Below are 18,016 nucleotides of genomic sequence, written 5' to 3'. Positions count from 1 at the left end.
ATTAAAAATCTCTTGCACAGCAAAGGAAACCATAAACAAAATGAAAAGACAACCTATGAACTGGGAGAAAATATTTGCAAATGATGTGACCGACAAGAGATTAATTTCCAAATAGCTCATACAGCTCAATATAAAAACAAACAACTCATTCAAAAAATGAACTGATGATCTAAAGAGACACTTCTCCAAAGAAGACATACAGTTGGCCAATAGGCACGTGAAAAGATGCTCAATAGTACTAATTATTAAAGAAATGAAAATCAAAATTACAATAAGGTATCACATCACACTGGTCAGAATGGCCATCATCAAAAAGACTACAAATAATAAATGCTGGAGAGGGTGTGGAGAAAAGGGAGCCCTTCTACACTGTTGGTGGGAATGTAAACTGGTACAGCCCAATGGAGAACATGGAGTTCCTTTAAAAAACTAAAAATAGAGTCATCACATGGTCCAGCAATCCCACTCCTGGGCATATATCCAGCAAAAACACTAATTTGAAAAGATACATGCACCCCATGTTCATAGCAGCACTATTTACAATAGTGAAGACATGGAAGCAACCTAAATGTCCATCAAAAGATGAATGGATAAAGATGTGGTATGTACACATGCACGCGCACACACACACACACACACACAATGGAATATTACTCAGCCATAATAAAGAACGAAATAATACCATTTACAGCAACAATAGATGGACCTAAAAATTATTGTACTAAGTAAGTCAGACAGAGGAAAACAAGTATCATATGATATCACTTATATGTGGAATCTAAACTAATGATACAAATGAACTTATTTACAACACAAAAATAGACTCACAGACATAGAAAACAAATTTATGGTTACCAAAAGGGAAAGGAGGGGGAGTACAAATTAGGAGTTTGGTATTAACATATACACAGTACTATATACAAAATATAAAACCAACAGGGACCTACTATACAGCACAGGGAACTATACTTGGTATCTTGCAATAACCTATAATGGAAAAGAATTTGAAAAATAATATACACATGTATATGTATAACTGAATCACTATGCTGTACACCTGAAACTAACACAACATTGCAAATCAACTGTACTTCAATTTAAAAAAAGGCACAGTTGGGTATGCATGCTGCAGATAATAGGTGTCTGTGGAAAGTGTGAATGTGATTTACAAAGCTAAAACACTTTGTAAGTAAAGAATATTTTATATGGATTAATAATATATACTTCTGTATTTCTTCTGCTCTTGCTTACGCAGTTTTATCCTTTTTAACTTCTTAGGGTAGGGACTGTTTCTTTTTGTGATGTCTCAGAAACGTAGAGCTCCAGGCACCCTCAATCATTTACAGAGGAGGAAATGAGATACAAAGAGGTATAAAGTCAACCCAAGATGTCACAGGTGGGGATGGGCAGAAGCAGGACAGGAACCCAGGTCACCTGCCCCCGAGCAGCCTCTTTTCCTCTCAAGCACTCTGCCTCCTCCTCATCTGTACTGAAGCAGTAAAGAGTGGCAAGGCACCAAGCCCAGGGACGTGAACACAGCGGGTATTAAGTCACTGCCATAGAATTTTATATCCGAGAAGGATGTTGGCACTCATGCAGTCTATCATCTTATTTTCTGGTACAGATGAAAAAGGCAAAGCCCAGAGAAGTCAAGCCAAGACTCTGTGGGAGCCACACAGCTTGCCAGGAGCAAGTCAGCCAACTCGCAGTCCAGTGCTCCTTCTCTTGGAGCCAACAACCTTGTGAACATAACGTAGTTATGTAGATGGGACACAAGCAGCACCCACTGCTCCTCTGTGCAGCTGGAAGCACTGCCTGACAGCGGTCCATTCATGGCCATTACAACTGCAGTTGTGCTTATTTCACAGCGTGTTTGAATTTCAAAATAAATTCTATTTCATTTAAGGAAACAGCTAAGTCAAACTTTTGTGTTTCAATGATTCTCATCAAAGCATCAAGTTCAATTACACAAACATTCAGACTGACAATTCAAATCAGAAGAGGATAATTCTTTTTCACTGATTTTTCTCTCCTGCGGGGGACATTAGTCCATATGCAATTAGCATTTCCTTTGTGATACCGGGAAACCTGGGGAATCTTAACATGCTGAGGCGCAGGGCAGGGAATCAGAGGAGAGCTTCTTGTTCAGCCTCTCTGCAAGTTCAGACTTACATTTACACTATGCATACCAACTGTCACCATTATTTGTCTTGATTCTTCAAAAATGATGGTTTAAGGGATTGTTTTCACCACCAGAGTTTCAAATATGCCAAGGCCGGTGTGCCCTGAGCGAGGAGGTGGAAGAGCTCACTCTGCACCCTGGATTTTCCTTTATCCCATGGAGGTGTGGGGCAGGGAGGGAGGACGCTGGTAGACTTACCGTTGTGAATCTCATAGTCAGCGAAGGCAAGTTCAGAGCCTTTGTTGGTGATCAGCAGCTCCCCGTTCAGTGTGAAGATCATTGAAGCATCATCCAGGTTAATCATACATCCAACCACGTCTCCTGGTTGCCAGGTCCGTCCAAAATACCCACTCCCTTGATGCCAGCGCTGGCCCTAGAAAACAAGACCCCAGGACTTAGAGAAATGGAAGTCCTGGAGCCCCCTGTGCAGCTGGAGAGATGGCCACAAGAGTGACTGCTCCTAACTGGCAGTGGCACCTGGTCTCTACAAGGCACTGACCTTCTACCAAGGGCAGCTCACAGGGAGAACTGGTCTACCTACAGATGCATGAAACCAAGATGTACAAAGTTTATCGGAGAAGGTGGCCCGAGCCTCCCAATGCCTTGTCATCTATGAAAACAAGCAGAACTCCCTCTAATACAAAGTGGTAAGATTCCCCCACATACTGGCTGCACAGGGTCCTGTGAGCCTCCTCTGCAGAGGGGGCCGTGGGCTCAGGGGCAAGGCAGACATGGAGGCGATTAGAGAAAGGACTGGAGTGTGCAGTCTGCCCTTCTCCAGAACAAAGAGCAAAGTGACAATCACTACGTGATGATCAGTCAAAGGTCTACATCAGCCAGTGTGGTGGCTCCTCACTTTTGAAGCCAGAGATCCAGAGACTCAGAACTTCTAACTTCTGAGGCCATTATTTTCTTCTGGGAGAAGAAAAACTTGGACTGAGGACGTGTGGACACTAGCCAGACTCACCCTGCTGCCTTCAAACACAAAGGCTTGGTCATCGGCCCCCAGCTCAACGTCCGGCCGACAGCCTGGCCTGGCCCAGCCGACGCGCATGTCTCCTCCGGTCACCACCTCAAACTCAAAATACCACTTTCCAGATCTCACGGCATATGACCGCTCTACTCGGAAAAACCGGATCTTGTCTATGCTGACTTTCTCCACAGCTGGGTCGGCTATTGAGAAGGATAGGATAGAGGGTGCCGGAGGGAAAGAACAGAACACAGGCTTTGAATAACTAGGTAGCATTTCTCAAAAGACTTTCAACAACAAAGACTGATGGGAGATCTTCTAGTATCCAGTGAAGCATTCTGCTCATCACAGAATCACCATCCCTATCACCGTCATATCATAGCACCAACACGAGCTGCCACTCACTGAGTGACTGCCTTGTAGTAGGAACTAAACCCCATTTTTTGCTCACAATAATCCTATCAAGTCAATGTTACTGTCTTCATTTTACAGGTGAAGAAACTGAGGCTCAGAGAGGTTCACCTGTTCAAGGTCACAGAGCCCAAGAACTGAGGAGAGTAAGGATTTGAACCCAGCTCTGTCTCACTCCAGATCCATCCCCTTAACCCCTTTTTACTGTCCCACTGGCCTGGGGTATGACACGACAGTGATATGTTAAATCATCACAAGCTGGTGAGTTTAATCTGTGCTAGAACTCAAGTTAGAGATGATATTACCTAACCCTAAAGGAAGCTGGTACTCACATGTTTGGAAGATAAAAGAAACAAAGGTGACTTGGTTTTGTGACCAAATATTCTGAAAAGCTCAGCTATGCTGGAGGACAACCTACTCCCTGTGGGACTGGGTCACAGAAGTTGCTCATTATAGAAACATCTGTCAACGGGACATTGCTTTATTATCAACAAGGTCTCCCTCCACCCACTTCTTAAAATACACCATTGAGTTCAGTGCCCTTCAGCACCTACATCACTTCTAATAGTGCAAGTTAGACCTACTGAAAACCAGCATCCACCCCCCACCCCCGAAGAAGACTTCCTTAGTAAACTGGGGACAGAATGAACAGTCTCCCCTCATTACCCAGTTCTTGGTCTGATGGCTCAATGTTATAGCCATAACCGACAAACGTCCGAACAGCTTCACGAAGGCTGTCTCTGTTGGACTTCTTGGTACGCTCATCCAGTAGCGCGTATGGTACCAGCCGGGGGTTTCTTTTGTTCTTTAAATCCTATGCAGAGCCAGAGAAAAGAGGGGCTGAGAAAATACATTTCATCCTTGCACACAGCCTCTCCCAGCCACAGTTTCCCAGCAATCGTCCCGGCTTCCCCATAAGTCTGCTAGGCCATTTCCCAATGTACATATTTCCCACTTCTCTTCAGGATTAAATGAGTAGAAGTGGAAAATCTTTACTAATGTTCAAAGCTAGTATTCAAACCCCACATTTTAATAATGCCAGCCTGTGAATAAATGAAATGAATGTCATGAAACTGGCGAGAAACCTGCATTCCCCAGGCAAGGCGGACGGGGGTTTGTGTAACTATTCCCCTATGAAAGATCATGCCGTGATTTAAACTGTCAGGGCTTCCTCACAGCGGCCTCTTAACAGGGAGACATCTCTGCCTACAGAGAAGCATCTGAAAACATGGCAGGGCTGCAGTGGGTCTGTTTCATTGTAGCAGGCACCTATCTGTCTTAGAGTCCTCCTCGCTTCCTTCGTGGGGGCTAAGAAGACAGTGACAATGGCAGTGAGAAGCCATCATAACCTAACATGCTGTTGTGAGCCCCATACGCCCTTCCCCGCCACAGTTTCCCTAGCTGTGGTCTTTTGGCTCCAGACACATGCAGGTTTGGAGGCTTCGGTATGAATGAACACATGTGCACACAGCTGCCCCTGAACTTCCCTGATGCTGACCCTGGGACTTACTGAGAAGCGTTCCCAAGTGAGAGGTGTGCCAGATGCTTTGTGGCCGAACCCTGGTTCTAAACTCCGTCTACTTCCTTGCTGGGCCCTGGCTCTCAGGTTGCGTCTGGACGAGCCAACAACTGCCCTGGGGACTGAAGTAAGGGGCACAGGCTTCTTGGCAGGCTGGTCTGCCCCTTCCCTGGACTAGCTTCCCCACCTTCCCCTCAGTGTAGATATTTGGGGCCATCCCAGAAACACTGCTGTGCTGTGATGCTGCTTATGTGGGCCTCACCTTGGCCTTGGAGAGTGCATGAAAGCTCAGCTCTCTGTGGTGCAGGTAGCAAGACGGGGAATGAGGGACAAAGCAGCCAGTGGGCATATAAACAGGGCAACGTGGTCAACACGGCCCAGACCAACAAAGAAGGGTGAGTCTCTCCACTGTCGCAAAACTCCAGTTGTGCCTGGAGTTAACGTCAACGTGACCATTACAGATTCCATCCAGTCCCATGATGCTATAAATAATGAGTGCGCTGAGGCATGAGGAACAGAGTGCAAGGGCAACCTCCATCTCCCAATCTAACATCCACCAAAGCAAAATGGCATTTTGATGGATGGTCCCATCTCCTGGTGTCTCCAGCAGGCCTGGCCCAGCGCTGCTCACCTGTTGAATGCCATAGGTCCATCCCTGTTTTAGCCTGTCTTTTGCCCAAACGTTGTGTGCATTTTCTGCAAGCTTATCCACTAGAATTTCTTGAGGAGGTAGCAGCTTCACATCAGACAAATCCAAAGGGGCAGGCTTATAGCCGTTGGACATCATGTAGCTGCAAGTAAATGGAAGACATATATTTTGAACAGAACTGTATGACTCCCTCATTTCAGATTTTAGATCAATAGCACAGGGTCAGAACACAATGAAAATGAGGCTACAGTCACAGGGTCTACCTTTGGCAGAATGGATAACTCAGCTTCATTTCAGGTCTTTAGATGAAACTCCTAACCCCGCATCCTTTTTGCCAGTATGTGTCACAGACTCAAAGGCAACTGTTTGAGAAGCGGGTGGTCTGTGCAAATCCACTCTTACTTCTAAGAAAGCTACTGCGTGCCCTACAAACTATGGGCACACTCAGTGTGATGCAACATTACCCAGAACTACTTTGTTTCACGCCAAAGACATAAAAGGTTATGACCCCAATGGCAAGGACGGGACCTTGAGCCAAATCGTTTCTTATATAAATCAGCAGGGAATGATCACTCAGTCTTAGAAAACTAATCCTTTTCTTTGAGAATTAAAAAAAATCATAGCGTCAGAGCATTTGTGAGCTTGAAGTGACCTTCACAGTTTGCTGTCCAGTCTAGGAGTCACAGCTGCAAATGACTGCAAGTTGATAGATAAGCTGATAGGTAATGTGAAGATGGGAAAAGCCCAGTGCGAGTCCAGGCACATGCACTGTGAGTGGAGAGGAGCAGGGTCCAGCGTGGAGTGACTCACAGGACAGCGGCTGATCACAGACACGTGGGAACGTGAGTACAGAGGCACCCGTCGCCCCAAGGCCACCGACTGCCCAGATCAAGGCCAGAACCAAAATGTGGTGACTAGTAGACCAGCGCTGCTCAGTCTCCCTAGGAACCTCCGGGCAGCACGAGATGCAGGGTCTACCGCAGGCCTGATGCTGCCCCTGGTCCACCTTCCCAGGATGCCTGATCTTGGGCAGAGCCCACATGTGTTGATGGCTGAGCACTGACCCCAGCAGCCTCGGCCAACAGGCTGCTCTTCACCTGCTGCCTCTCAGATGTGCAGCTCTTGGCACTGAGAGTTGCCTCTGAGAGTGGAGCCTGGCAGCTCGGGAGTTTCACAGGGAAGAAGCGGGGAGATACGCACTTGATTAGAGCTGGCACTGCCTGGGCTCAGAAGGAGTGATGACACATGCGCATGATGCATGTGCACCCATGGCCGGCACACGGGAGGGCGAGCAGGCGAGCCCGTGGCCGCGCATCTGAATGCGTGAGAACACGTGACTCTCTAAACGTACGAGTGGGAGGGAGAGTAGGACACATGCAGATTTAGGGGCCAAATTAAATGTTGGCAGAGACACCCATTTCCACAAGGGATTTACAAGGCTGGCCCAGCGCCAGAGGAGTGAGTCTGTGCTGTGGCTCCTGAGCCAGCTGCTATGCTTGCAGATCAAGACAGCGTACCCATCTGAGTGCCGCATCTCCTGGCTCAAAACTAACGACAGTAGCGTAGGTCCAGGCAGGAGGAGCAAAAAGGGGAAAGCCAGGAAGCACGGTCCTTCTGTTTTTCTAGGGGGTTCAGGGCAGCCTGAGTACCTGGAGGAGTCCTGAGCTGGTGCGAGAAGGATCTGGGGCCGTCACCTGCCTCTGGGCACGGGCCTCCTGTCCTCCCAGTTTAAAAATTCAGACTGAAGCATTAAAGGCGCCAACTATTAAAAAAATCACCTACTTTTTGGGCAATTTGACCTTCTTTAGATCCTCTTCGGCAGCCGGGTTAACGTGAGCGATGTGACACCCCAGGGCCAGGAGGGTCCTGTGACATAACAGAGAGAGGAGACGAGGGTCACCGGCAGATAAAGGACAGCAAGAGCCCTGGCCTGCATCTGAACTGACCGTTACAACAGAACTTCATTTACAAAAACAGGTGGCTGGTCGGGCTAGCCTGTGGGCCTTGGGCGGCCGACTCCCAGTTGAGACGCTAGCAGGCACGGGAGCACCACAGAACAGAGGCTCGTTGACAGCCCCTCTGGGAAACATCTTCCAGTTTCCCTATTTGCATTATGACTGCATCCTGCGTCTCTGATTCCAGGGAACAGAGAGGATCCTCACAGCAAACCCACAGGTCGGCCAGTATTCACTGTGTGCTCCCCGCACAGTGTGCGTTGAGCTGCGCTGGATGCCATGAGGTGCCAAAGCTGTATCCTGTCGTAAGAAGTACGGTGCGACCAGGGACATCACATGTGGGAGCCCATGAGACAAGGCACCACGCCAGAGCACCGCTGTGCCAGTACAGCCAGGACTAAAAAGTTCTGCACCGACAATGAGAGAACAGAGAAACAGAAGCCAGGGAGGACCGGTAACGAGCACAGAGTGAATTCAAGGCGGGGGATATAAACTGAGGTCTGAGTTGGGGTTTTCACCATGGGTAGGATCACAAAGCAGCTCCAAGTTATTTTTAAATTGAATTTTAGTGAACTAAAACACATTTTCCCTTTGGTTTTAAGAAATGCCTTATTTAAAAAAAATTTATCTTCCTTCACCATTACAATAACTACGTATTACAATAAATACATAGGTAGAATTATTACTACTTCCATTTTGTAGATGAGAAAATGGAGCCTTAGAGGCTAGGTTAAGTTGTCCAATTTCAATATGACCTATGACCCACTATATATCTTACCGTATTTTTTCTTGATTAAACATGAACTAAAAGAGGCACTTGGTCCTTTGATTCCAAGTTTCTCCTCTTTTCTTCTGTCTTTTCCCTGTCCCTGGCAAACAGCAAATGGTCTCTAAGGAAAATAAATATGCTAACCAACAATGGTGGATGTGTTATGCACTATGATTAATCCTTTGGTGGCATGAATAATCACCATCTCCACTCGTTTATCAGGTTGCATCATGTCTTGAGGCAAGAGACACAGGTTTGTAGCTTAGTTTCACGGCATTCAATCATCCACTCACTGTTCAGTCCAAATTCAATTCAATTAAACACTCACTTTAGAGTTTCGGTTGACATTTGTAGGTTATAATTCTTCTCAGTTTCGGGCAGCTTTGAAAACTCGACAAGGCAGGGGTGTTGTCTTTTATTGTCATCCCGTATCTAGGTGACAACATAAGAAAGAACATAACTTAAGTTTTGACAACTGGCACTGCCTTGGAAAACAGAAAAGGACACACTTTGAAACATGGCCCAGGCAATTCATATCAGGAAAGACAAAGACAGCTGTCTGCTGACAGGGAAAGAGACGGTCTTCTCTCCAGTAAATGAGATGCAGAGTCCCCAGGTTGCCAGTGGCTTGTGTTCTGTGGATGGTTTCTAGTCAAGTGTCTGCCTTCAGAACATACTCTCCCAGAGCAGCAGTTTTGTGCGTGGTAGCCATGCTCCTGCCTGTCCCAAATTCACAGAACCACAGTGCCAACGCTGGGTAGCATTCTACAGAACAAAGGGCTATGAGATCGGGGCCAGGACTGTCCAATGGAAACATAAAGTCAGCCACAAACGTGAACCTCATTTGTAATTTCAAAGATCCTAGCAGCCATGTGAGAAAAGCCAAAAGAGGTGAAATTAATTTTAATAACATTTTATTTAACTCAATGTGCCCCAAATATTTCCATTTTAATAAGTAATTAAAATAAGAAATTATTTCTGAGCTATTTTATATTAGTTTTTCATAGAAAGTCTTGAAAATTCAATGTGTATTTTATATGGACAGTGCATCTCAATTCAAACTAGTCACATTTCAGGTGCTCAGTAACCACAGGTGGCTCATGACTACTGTATTGGACAGTGCAGATCCAGTCATTAACTAGTGAATTAATTCATTCAGTAAACACTTGCTGAGTGTTTTCTACATGGCAGGCAGTAAGCTAGACATTAGGAGTTCAATGGTGAGCCGCAATAGCCCCAGCTCCGTGAAGGATACAGGCAGACAGGCAGTAATAAAACCACCCTGGAAATAAACGTAAAAGTGCAACTGTGACGCGTTCCCAAAGGAGAGGTTTGTGGTGTTCTAAGAGCATACAGCAGAGAGGGGGTCACATACTAGGGGAATATTTACAGTCGCTATATCAATACCTAAGTGCTGGAGCACAGGGACCCTCAGTAACTGAGCGAGAACGTGCATAATTTGAGAGCGTCAGGGTCGTTGGAAGCTTCAGAATCAGGTCCTTCTGCCTGCAGACATGACCTTACACAAATCACAGAACAGAGCCAATCTGCATCCTCTGTGAAAAATGTTTTCCAGTGACAGAGATTCCTTAACCTCCTCCGAGTGTCCATTCGTCTTAGTGATACATCTGGACACCAGATCAAACGTCTTCTAACTCACAACCAAGCGTCAGCCTCTTTTCACTACCCGTACGGAGAGGACAGCCTTTTCTGATGGGAGAGGGAGCTAGGAGGGCTCCTGAAGGAGGACCAGATGGGTGACCGCACTAGACAGTCCCTGAATTAAAAAGCTGCCTTTGGGAGTATGAAGGAGACGAACTCCTGGGTCTGCCTGTGCAGAGCTGGTCTTCCCAGCACTCCTGTCTGTGGCTCAACAAACGTCTGAGCGAGGCTGCCGTCTGCAGTGAGGGCTGCATGGGGGTCGGTCAACAGCAGTGGATGTGGGTTTTGAAGATGCCTTCCAGGTAACATGGCCACCCCAGCCTGGCCACTGAAACACATACCTTGCCAAAAGTCCAGCCCAGCTCTATCTTATTCATTCCCCAAAGCTCGTGGATGTTTTCTGCCAGCTTGTCCCGGACCTTCTCTAGGTGAGGCGGCAAAACCACCTAAAGGGAAGAGGAACCAGTTAGAAGACGGAACCCCAGGAGTCAACAGTACTGACATTTATCATAAAGTCTCTATGGATCAAGTGCCCCAGTTGGATTCACTACACAGCACCCAGAAGGGTCTGCTTCTAGAGATTCCTTACCCTCTTGGCTTCCTCCGGACCCTCCCTCCCCTCCCTCCACACTCTCTCCTTGGGAGACCTCACCCACCCGTAGATGGTCACTCCTGACCAGTCTCCAGCCATGGTCTCTCCTGAAGTTCAGACCCACTGTTCTAATTGCCTGCAGGACTTTTCCACCAACGTGAACTCAATATGTTATTCAAAGTTGAATTAATTATTTTCCTTCAAAAACCTCTTCTTGTCTTACTTCTATTTTCTCCTTTTGTTGAATGGCCACACCATTGCCTCAAGCCTGGAAGTCATCTTAGCGTCTTCCCTCTTGGCATTATACCCTTCACCCTCCATCCCCACCCATCACACCTAATCAGTCGCAAAACCCACTGTGTTTATTTCCTAAGCGTCTTTCTGAAGGTTCCCTCCTCTGCATCACTCAGCCTCATTATTTTCTACCTAGACCATTGCAAGAGTTCCACACTCAGTTTGCCCAACTCCCCATCAACTTATTCTTCACACTGTGGCCAGAGGGATGAGCCCACAGCAACAAAATCACAGCAAAACACTCTCTTCTTGAGGGTCCCCAGTGCCCCCCGACACTCCTAAGACTCAGACTAGATGTAGTAACCAAGCACACAGTGCCACTCTTCAGTCCTCTCATCACGGTCCTCCCAAACACATCCTTTCCAAAAATCCTGAAATTCTCCCCAGAATGTCACACGGTTCCACAATTCTGTGCTCGTGCATAATCAAACTTTAACCTCTTTAATCCTCCCCACGATACACATAATGTGTGTATACTGCCTCCCCTCCACGTCACACAGCAAATAACAAAGACCCTCTCCTTGACCAGACTCAAGACAGGTTCCTCTGAGTCCTCTGGGCCTTGTCCTCAAGACCCGGTTTTAGCAAGAATCCTGCTAATCAGTTTAGCGATAATCCACCACCCTTGATATCTGATCACCCTCTACATCTGATCGAATGTCTTCAGCCCCCGTCCCCCCCCAGGTGACATCAGATCACTCTGACCTGCCTTCAGCAAGGATCCATCCCAACCCCTGATGTTCCTCTTAGTCGCTTCCCATCACTGACACCTCCCACCCCCATCCCAAACCTGCTCCTTGGCTGTAAACCCCCTCTTGTTTGTACTGAATTCAGAACTGACCCCACCTTCCTTTTTCCTCATTGCAATAGCTTCTAAGTAAAATCTGTTTTTGCCAGTTCAACTGCTGTCTAGCTCTGGTGTAAACACAAACACTTTCCGTACTTATCCTTCTGGACTGAGCAGAGATGTCACTACCTTTGGGGACTCTTCTCCAGTTACCTTCCAGGAGAGATTCTCTGTGCTTTCCTGGTGCTCTGCTCATCTCTCTCCACATAGGTCACAAACTGGAGGCCCAAGTTTCTCTTTTTTACCCTCTTATTTTCTTTAATTTACTGCTACTCTAATAATAACCGTCAACAATAATCATATAATGATAATAATTTTATTACAATTTCCTTTCTTAGTTGACAACTCCCAAGATATGGGAAATTTCTTAGAAAAACCCACACTTCTAGTTTCCTTTGACCACTTGGAAGATGGCTGACACTGGCCTCATACTTGTGTCTGGGACTAAGAAATGGTCACCTGCTGAGGGAGGGCCTGTGCTTGGCCTCCTTCCCTTCTGATCACCTCCCAGCCCCTACAAGCCTCACTTGATTATAATGATTATTAGTGTTTCCACTATTTACAAAAATCTCAATTATTTTTGATGGCGGGAGCTCATGGAGAAATTCTTTTTAATAGAAAATGTATACCAAGTCAGTAATGAATGAGGAGACCGTAAGTAGCCAGGAAAACTTAAACCACATATCATAATCACGACTTGCTTTCCAACTAAAGGCATTCTTTAAAAAAGAAACCCAACTCACTATTGAAGAGTCAAAGTTAAGCAGCATGATGTTTTCATAAGGAGCAAAATGGATAAAGTTAACAGCAAACAAATGACAACTGGATTTGGGTTTTACTGGTTCACTCAGAGAATCTGTTTAAGCTAAGAGCTCCTGAGTCAGCCACAGCCTGTAAAAGGATTTCCCCCTGGAGGAAGCACGTGCTTCAGTGAAAGGGGAAGATGTGGGAAGAAGTCTCCACAAATGAGCCCACATCACAATTCCAGTGCCCTCCGCTGGTGGCTACCAGGGACAGAGTAACAAGATGGTAACTGCATCCCGGGTGCCTGGGGCCCGAGACTGAAGTCCCCAGGGAAGGCCGCTGGGAGCTGGGCTCCCTCCCCACAGTGCTCAGCAAGGGCCTGGGGGCGCTTCCAGCACTGAACACCGTCAGCATCAAAGGACAGGTTAATGCAAACTGGTTATTGTGCCCCAGGCAGGACGGGGTTGACTCTGGGTATCTTACATCTAACCTCTCCTTTGACAATAATTTCACAGAATGATAGATTCTAAAAAAATCACAAGGTCTCATTCAAAAGAACAAATTGCACCTTTCCAATGGGAACCTCCCTATTCTTTGATTCCCAGCAATGTTTCCCTCCTTCTGGGGTCTGTACAAATTCAGCTTCGGGTCCAGACATCAGAGTTCTGCTGGCTTGTTTGTTTACCTCCACTCCGTGATTCCCAAACCTTCAATTCTGTGTCTTTAGGAACTCCTTTCACTCTAGTGAAATACCCCAGCCCTTTCCTCCCTCATCAAAACCTGCCCTCATTCTTTCAAACTCTCTTTGAGGCTCGCTTCCCCCAGGAAGCCTTTTCTGAGTCACACACAGGACTCCGACTACTGGGTGAGGAGGGCAGCAGAGAGAAGTAGGAATCACACCCTGGGGCACACTCTCCCTGCTGGGGCACTAGCCGCCCTGTGTCCACAGAAAAGCTCATTTAGTTCTTCGGCCCTCAAGCTTCTTGTCTAGAACACACAGCAAGCAGACAGTCTGAATCCCAGGATCACCTCTGGCTCACAAACTCCTCCCCCGTTTCCTATCAACATTCTCAACTGCTTTCCCGGTGCTGTCCCGGGCTCGGCGAAGCAGGCAGGGCGCCACGGGGATCCGCAGTCTGTGGGAATTCACAGTCATTCACTACAGGAGGGAAGAGGCAGACGCATGCCCATGTACACACCGCTAAATGCAACAGGGTCCTACCTACATTCTGGGAAAATACACGCTGGGGACCGTCTACAGGTTAGAAGAGCCATTTTCCTACCAACCATTAACCCAAGTGCCTCAGAGACAAGGTGCGGCAGAGACACTGAAAAGCCGTCGTATGCCTCTTGTTGTTACCATGTGAACCTGTCTTTCAAAAAACAGAGACCCCAGAAAAGGAAAGAAAATGTCTGTTTATCAGCACCTTCAAAGCCCTCCGTGCTCGCCCGTTTCTCTCAGTTTTACTTCCCAGCCTTCTCCTCCCTGCTCCTCCTCCAGCCATCCAGCCACAGGACAATATTCATCGCCACCTGTCTGTCCTTTGTGTTTCTACATTCAAGCCCTTAGTTACCTCATTCCTGTTACTTCTCCCCAGGTGCCCCTGCCCATTTAAGCTTATTAAAGGTCCTGACTGAATTCCATCCTCTCTACACAGACTTTCAGAGACATTCTCGCCTAAAGCATGTCTCTAGCATTTCCTCGTACATGCTGATCATCCTCCACATTATACTCGAACTTTAAAAAAATAATACATTTGCTTCTTATCTCTCCAACTTGGTTGTGAATTTCAGAGAATACTGGAATACTATGCCCCACCGATCCGAGTTCAACGCCTTGCACGTAGCAAGTGCTCAACTTGCTCACTGGTTGGGAAATCCTTAGAGAGCGCCATCTTTGCATACGATGGAAACGTGAAGAACAGCAGTTGTTCACATTACACGACAACTCTACAGCACATACGACAAGGGTGGTTCAAAGACAACACAGCAAGAAGGGGGATTTAACCCCGTTGCTTCGTCTCAGTGGGCTGCCTCCGGTGGGCAGCCTGAACCTACCTGGCTGGTGTCTATGGGGCACGGGATGAAAGAGGCTTGGGACAGAAACTGGGTGGTACCCAACAGATCTCTGACGCCTTCGGCATCTCGTTTATACTCTTTGACAGGCTCCAACCTCATCTTTTCTTTTGGAAGTAAGGCTTCATAGCAAGGGGCATAGCCGGAGGGAGGCAGAAACTTAAATTCTCCATGACGTCCACCCATCAGGAAACGTACTCTGTTATTTGGAGAGACCAGGAAGAGAGTGGTTAAAAAAAAAAATATCCCAGCCCCAAAAAGTGAAAGTTAAAGATCAGCTCCCCCCACCCAAATTATTTTGTTGGGAAATGAATGATTTCAGATTCATGACAGCAAACACCCTAAAGTATGTGACAAAGCAGTGGAGAGAGAACCAATTATGTCGGTTCATGATCCCCATGGTCCTCAACTGACGCTGTGAGCTAAGTTCTTAAAAATTAACTTGTATATTAGTACCACTAGATTTAAAAAAACAAGCTTACCCTTACTCTAGTAGGGAAATCACTACTACTGATATCATTACTAGACTTTGAAAAGAGTAACAGTGATAATGATGGCGAAATCATTCTCTAAAAAGCTCACATTGAAATTGTAGCTTAAGAACTTCAAGGCTTTTTACTTGAGAGAGAGCACTCACACAACAACATCAGAGAACATGATATAAATATTTGGGGAAAATAGGAAATTCTTATTTTAAGGTGCAGGTAATAGATTAAGTAACTCAGAGTATTAAACAGAAACGCTGCACGTGCCAGGAGACATGAACAGAAGTGACACACTGCAGAGGCTGCAGTTCCCCAAAGCAGCCACACGAGGGCGACTCTGAGGGAGCATCAGAGCCATGGTGGGGTCAAAGAGGCTTTATGTGTCTGCCCACAGCGGTCCCAGTGCCTTCCTGGGGCACCACCACCTTGCCTGCATCCAGGCCTGATGCCTTGGCCCACTCCAGCAGTGTCCACAGGGACCTCCCAAGGAAAAGGGAAGGGTGCTTGGGGGCTCACAGCCACGGCAGGCACTAATTGCCAACGCACTGAAGTCTTTCAATATTTTAATTTTGTTCTGGCTAAATTTCAGCTCCATATATGTTGTTAAATTAGGGATGGGGTTAGAACCCAAAGCTCCTCTGCAAGAAGAAGGGCAAAGCGAACTGTCAACATGGTACTTCACAGGCTCGTAGGTTTTGTGACTAGACAGATAGCTTTTGCAAATCAACTGCAACCGCTTTAAGTTGATGAAAAACTATGACTGTAGTTTTAAATAATTAAAACATGGCAAGATACGCTGCCCTGCAGGGTCAACAAAGGTTTCACACAGGAAAAATCCATCCATACACACAGCATCTGCACACATTCCCTACATCCCTCTTTCCCTCTGCTTAACAACTGCTAAATGAGCCCATATGACTCTCACAGCTCTCTGCGCTGGGGCTCGGCAATGAACAAAGAATCCAGTGTCCCTGGCTCAGAGCAGACATCCAACTAGACAAACAGACTTAATTACTGATTTGGAGACATTGCATGAGGGAGTAAAGAGGGAGACTGAAACAACTCGGGGAGGGAGGAGGTCCTAGATTGGAGTCAAGGAAGGCTTCTCTAAGGGGGAAACGTTTTTGTTAACCCGGAGGGAAGAGGAGGAGCCAATGAGTTCAAAATCTGCAGGAAGAGCATTCCAGGCAGAGGAACAGCACGTGCAAAGGCCCCGAGGTAGGGAAGAGCTTGGGTGGAGGGTGACGGGGTTGAGAAACACAGGAGATGAAGTGGGAGGGGGCAGGGCTAGATCAGGCAGGGTCCGTGAGTTGGGGTTTTCTTCTAGATGAGGAGCTTCTGAGGGACTTAAGGAGAAGAAATACAAGATTCTTCTCTCTGCTCTCTGTTGACAGGTCTGGGAAGCAATGAGGAGGCACTTGGAGACAGCTGACACCAATCTAGCCCCAGTGGGAGATGAGGGTGGGTGTCACACATGGTGAGGAAGGCCAAGCTGGAAAGAAGCAGCTAGACTCCAACTTTGTTTTGGAATTAGGATGATAAGGAATTGGTGATGGAGTGGACCTGTGTGGAGGGGAGTGAGGTATATGCGGAAGGTTATAATCTAACCAAGCTCCCACAGCAATGCTTTCTGCTAGGTCTCCCTTCCTTTAACTGAAACATTCTGGTGGGGCAGCTTTGCAGGAGAGTCTCAGTGTTGGCTGAGCAACCGTGACTGGGGAAATAGCCTAATGATAAAACTAGAAAATAAAAACCCCTGAGTTTTTTTCCCCCCTTCCCAATATAAACAAATTCTTTATCCAAAGAGCATTTTATAAAATGCTGTTTTAAAATTAATTATAGAAATAATACTCCCACTTTCCCATTTTAAAATACTCAACAACAGTGATCCACGGCTGGAACCACAATTGTCCCTTGTGAATGTTCCTACATTAAATGTTACATAATAGGGCATGAGCTCTGTGTATTAAGAATACGAAAACAGCATTAGAACAAAACTGAGTCATTAGTCTGCAATGTTACTAATTTAGTGAACCTTCAGGAAATAATGATTAACCCTTAAATTTGTTGAGAACTTTACAAAATTCAATGGCAAGATAACAGATTGTGTTACTGACACGCTGAAATGATGAGATGAAAACTAAGTTGTTCTGAGCTAAGAATTAGAGTGGGAAGTTCTGCCCGTCTCCTCTCCAGGCTCACCCTTCCTGCGAACTGCTGAACGCCGGGGGCTTGTGCAGCCAGTGCATTCTCTGCTCCTCACTAGGGGACGGATTCCAAGACCCAGTAAATGATCTCGTATGAGGACGTCGAGATGGACTTAATTATTCACAAGCTTTCTTGCCATTTGTTCAGTTTGAACATTTCTCTTATGTTTGAGGATCTGCTGTTGTCATCTGGATAGACAACAGATCAAGAAAGCTGGAAATCTGCGTCGCACGGAAGAACAGTTCTGCTTTTACATTCAGTTATTAAAAGGAGAATGATAATTTGGTTACGAACCTTATCTCCTCGAATGGCCCCAAAAACTATGAAATGAAAAATTAACATAGCCAGAAATCAGTATTCACTGCTTACTGAAGTGTTTGTCTCCACACACCGTTATGCTGTGCTTCAGTGGGTCGAAGGAATGGTTCGGGGTTGCTTCCTGAGCCCTGCCAGCCAGGAGTCCTGCTCCCCAGCAGGTGGAATGGGAGAGGAGCCGGCATCAGGCTCCTTCCCTCGCTGCCCAGAGCCCGTGGGAAGGGCTCCAACAAACCCCCACCAGTACTAGCGGTCCTTCTCATAAACCCTCTCGGGAAATCCAGACTGACCAGGTCACAGGAAAGAACTAGGGCTAAGACACAGGGAACAATCAATAG

At 46.6% G+C, this 18,016-nt stretch overlaps 1 protein-coding gene across 1 annotated transcript in view; it reads right to left on the bottom strand.

Moving 5' to 3' along the window:
• RYR3 (ryanodine receptor 3) overlaps nt 1–18,016 on the bottom strand; it is a 499,145-nt gene that overhangs the window by 192,251 nt on the left and 288,878 nt on the right. Inside the window, exons 20-27 of the mRNA XM_031453356.2 lie at nt 14,653–14,869; nt 10,459–10,563; nt 8,784–8,887; nt 7,514–7,597; nt 5,714–5,873; nt 4,230–4,377; nt 3,150–3,355; nt 2,381–2,555 (exon numbers count right to left, since the gene is read on the bottom strand). Of these exons, the coding sequence (XP_031309216.1) occupies nt 2,381–2,555; nt 3,150–3,355; nt 4,230–4,377; nt 5,714–5,873; nt 7,514–7,597; nt 8,784–8,887; nt 10,459–10,563; nt 14,653–14,869 (1,199 nt within the window). The remainder of the gene's footprint in view (nt 1–2,380; nt 2,556–3,149; nt 3,356–4,229; nt 4,378–5,713; nt 5,874–7,513; nt 7,598–8,783; nt 8,888–10,458; nt 10,564–14,652; nt 14,870–18,016) is intronic.

The sequence above is a fragment of the Camelus dromedarius genome, chromosome 5 (genome assembly GCF_036321535.1).
Source record: "Camelus dromedarius isolate mCamDro1 chromosome 5, mCamDro1.pat, whole genome shotgun sequence".
NCBI classification, from domain to species: Eukaryota; Metazoa; Chordata; class Mammalia; order Artiodactyla; family Camelidae; genus Camelus; species Camelus dromedarius.
Note: the sequence above shows the minus strand (reverse complement) of the source record. Positions and strands in the feature narration are given on the sequence as shown.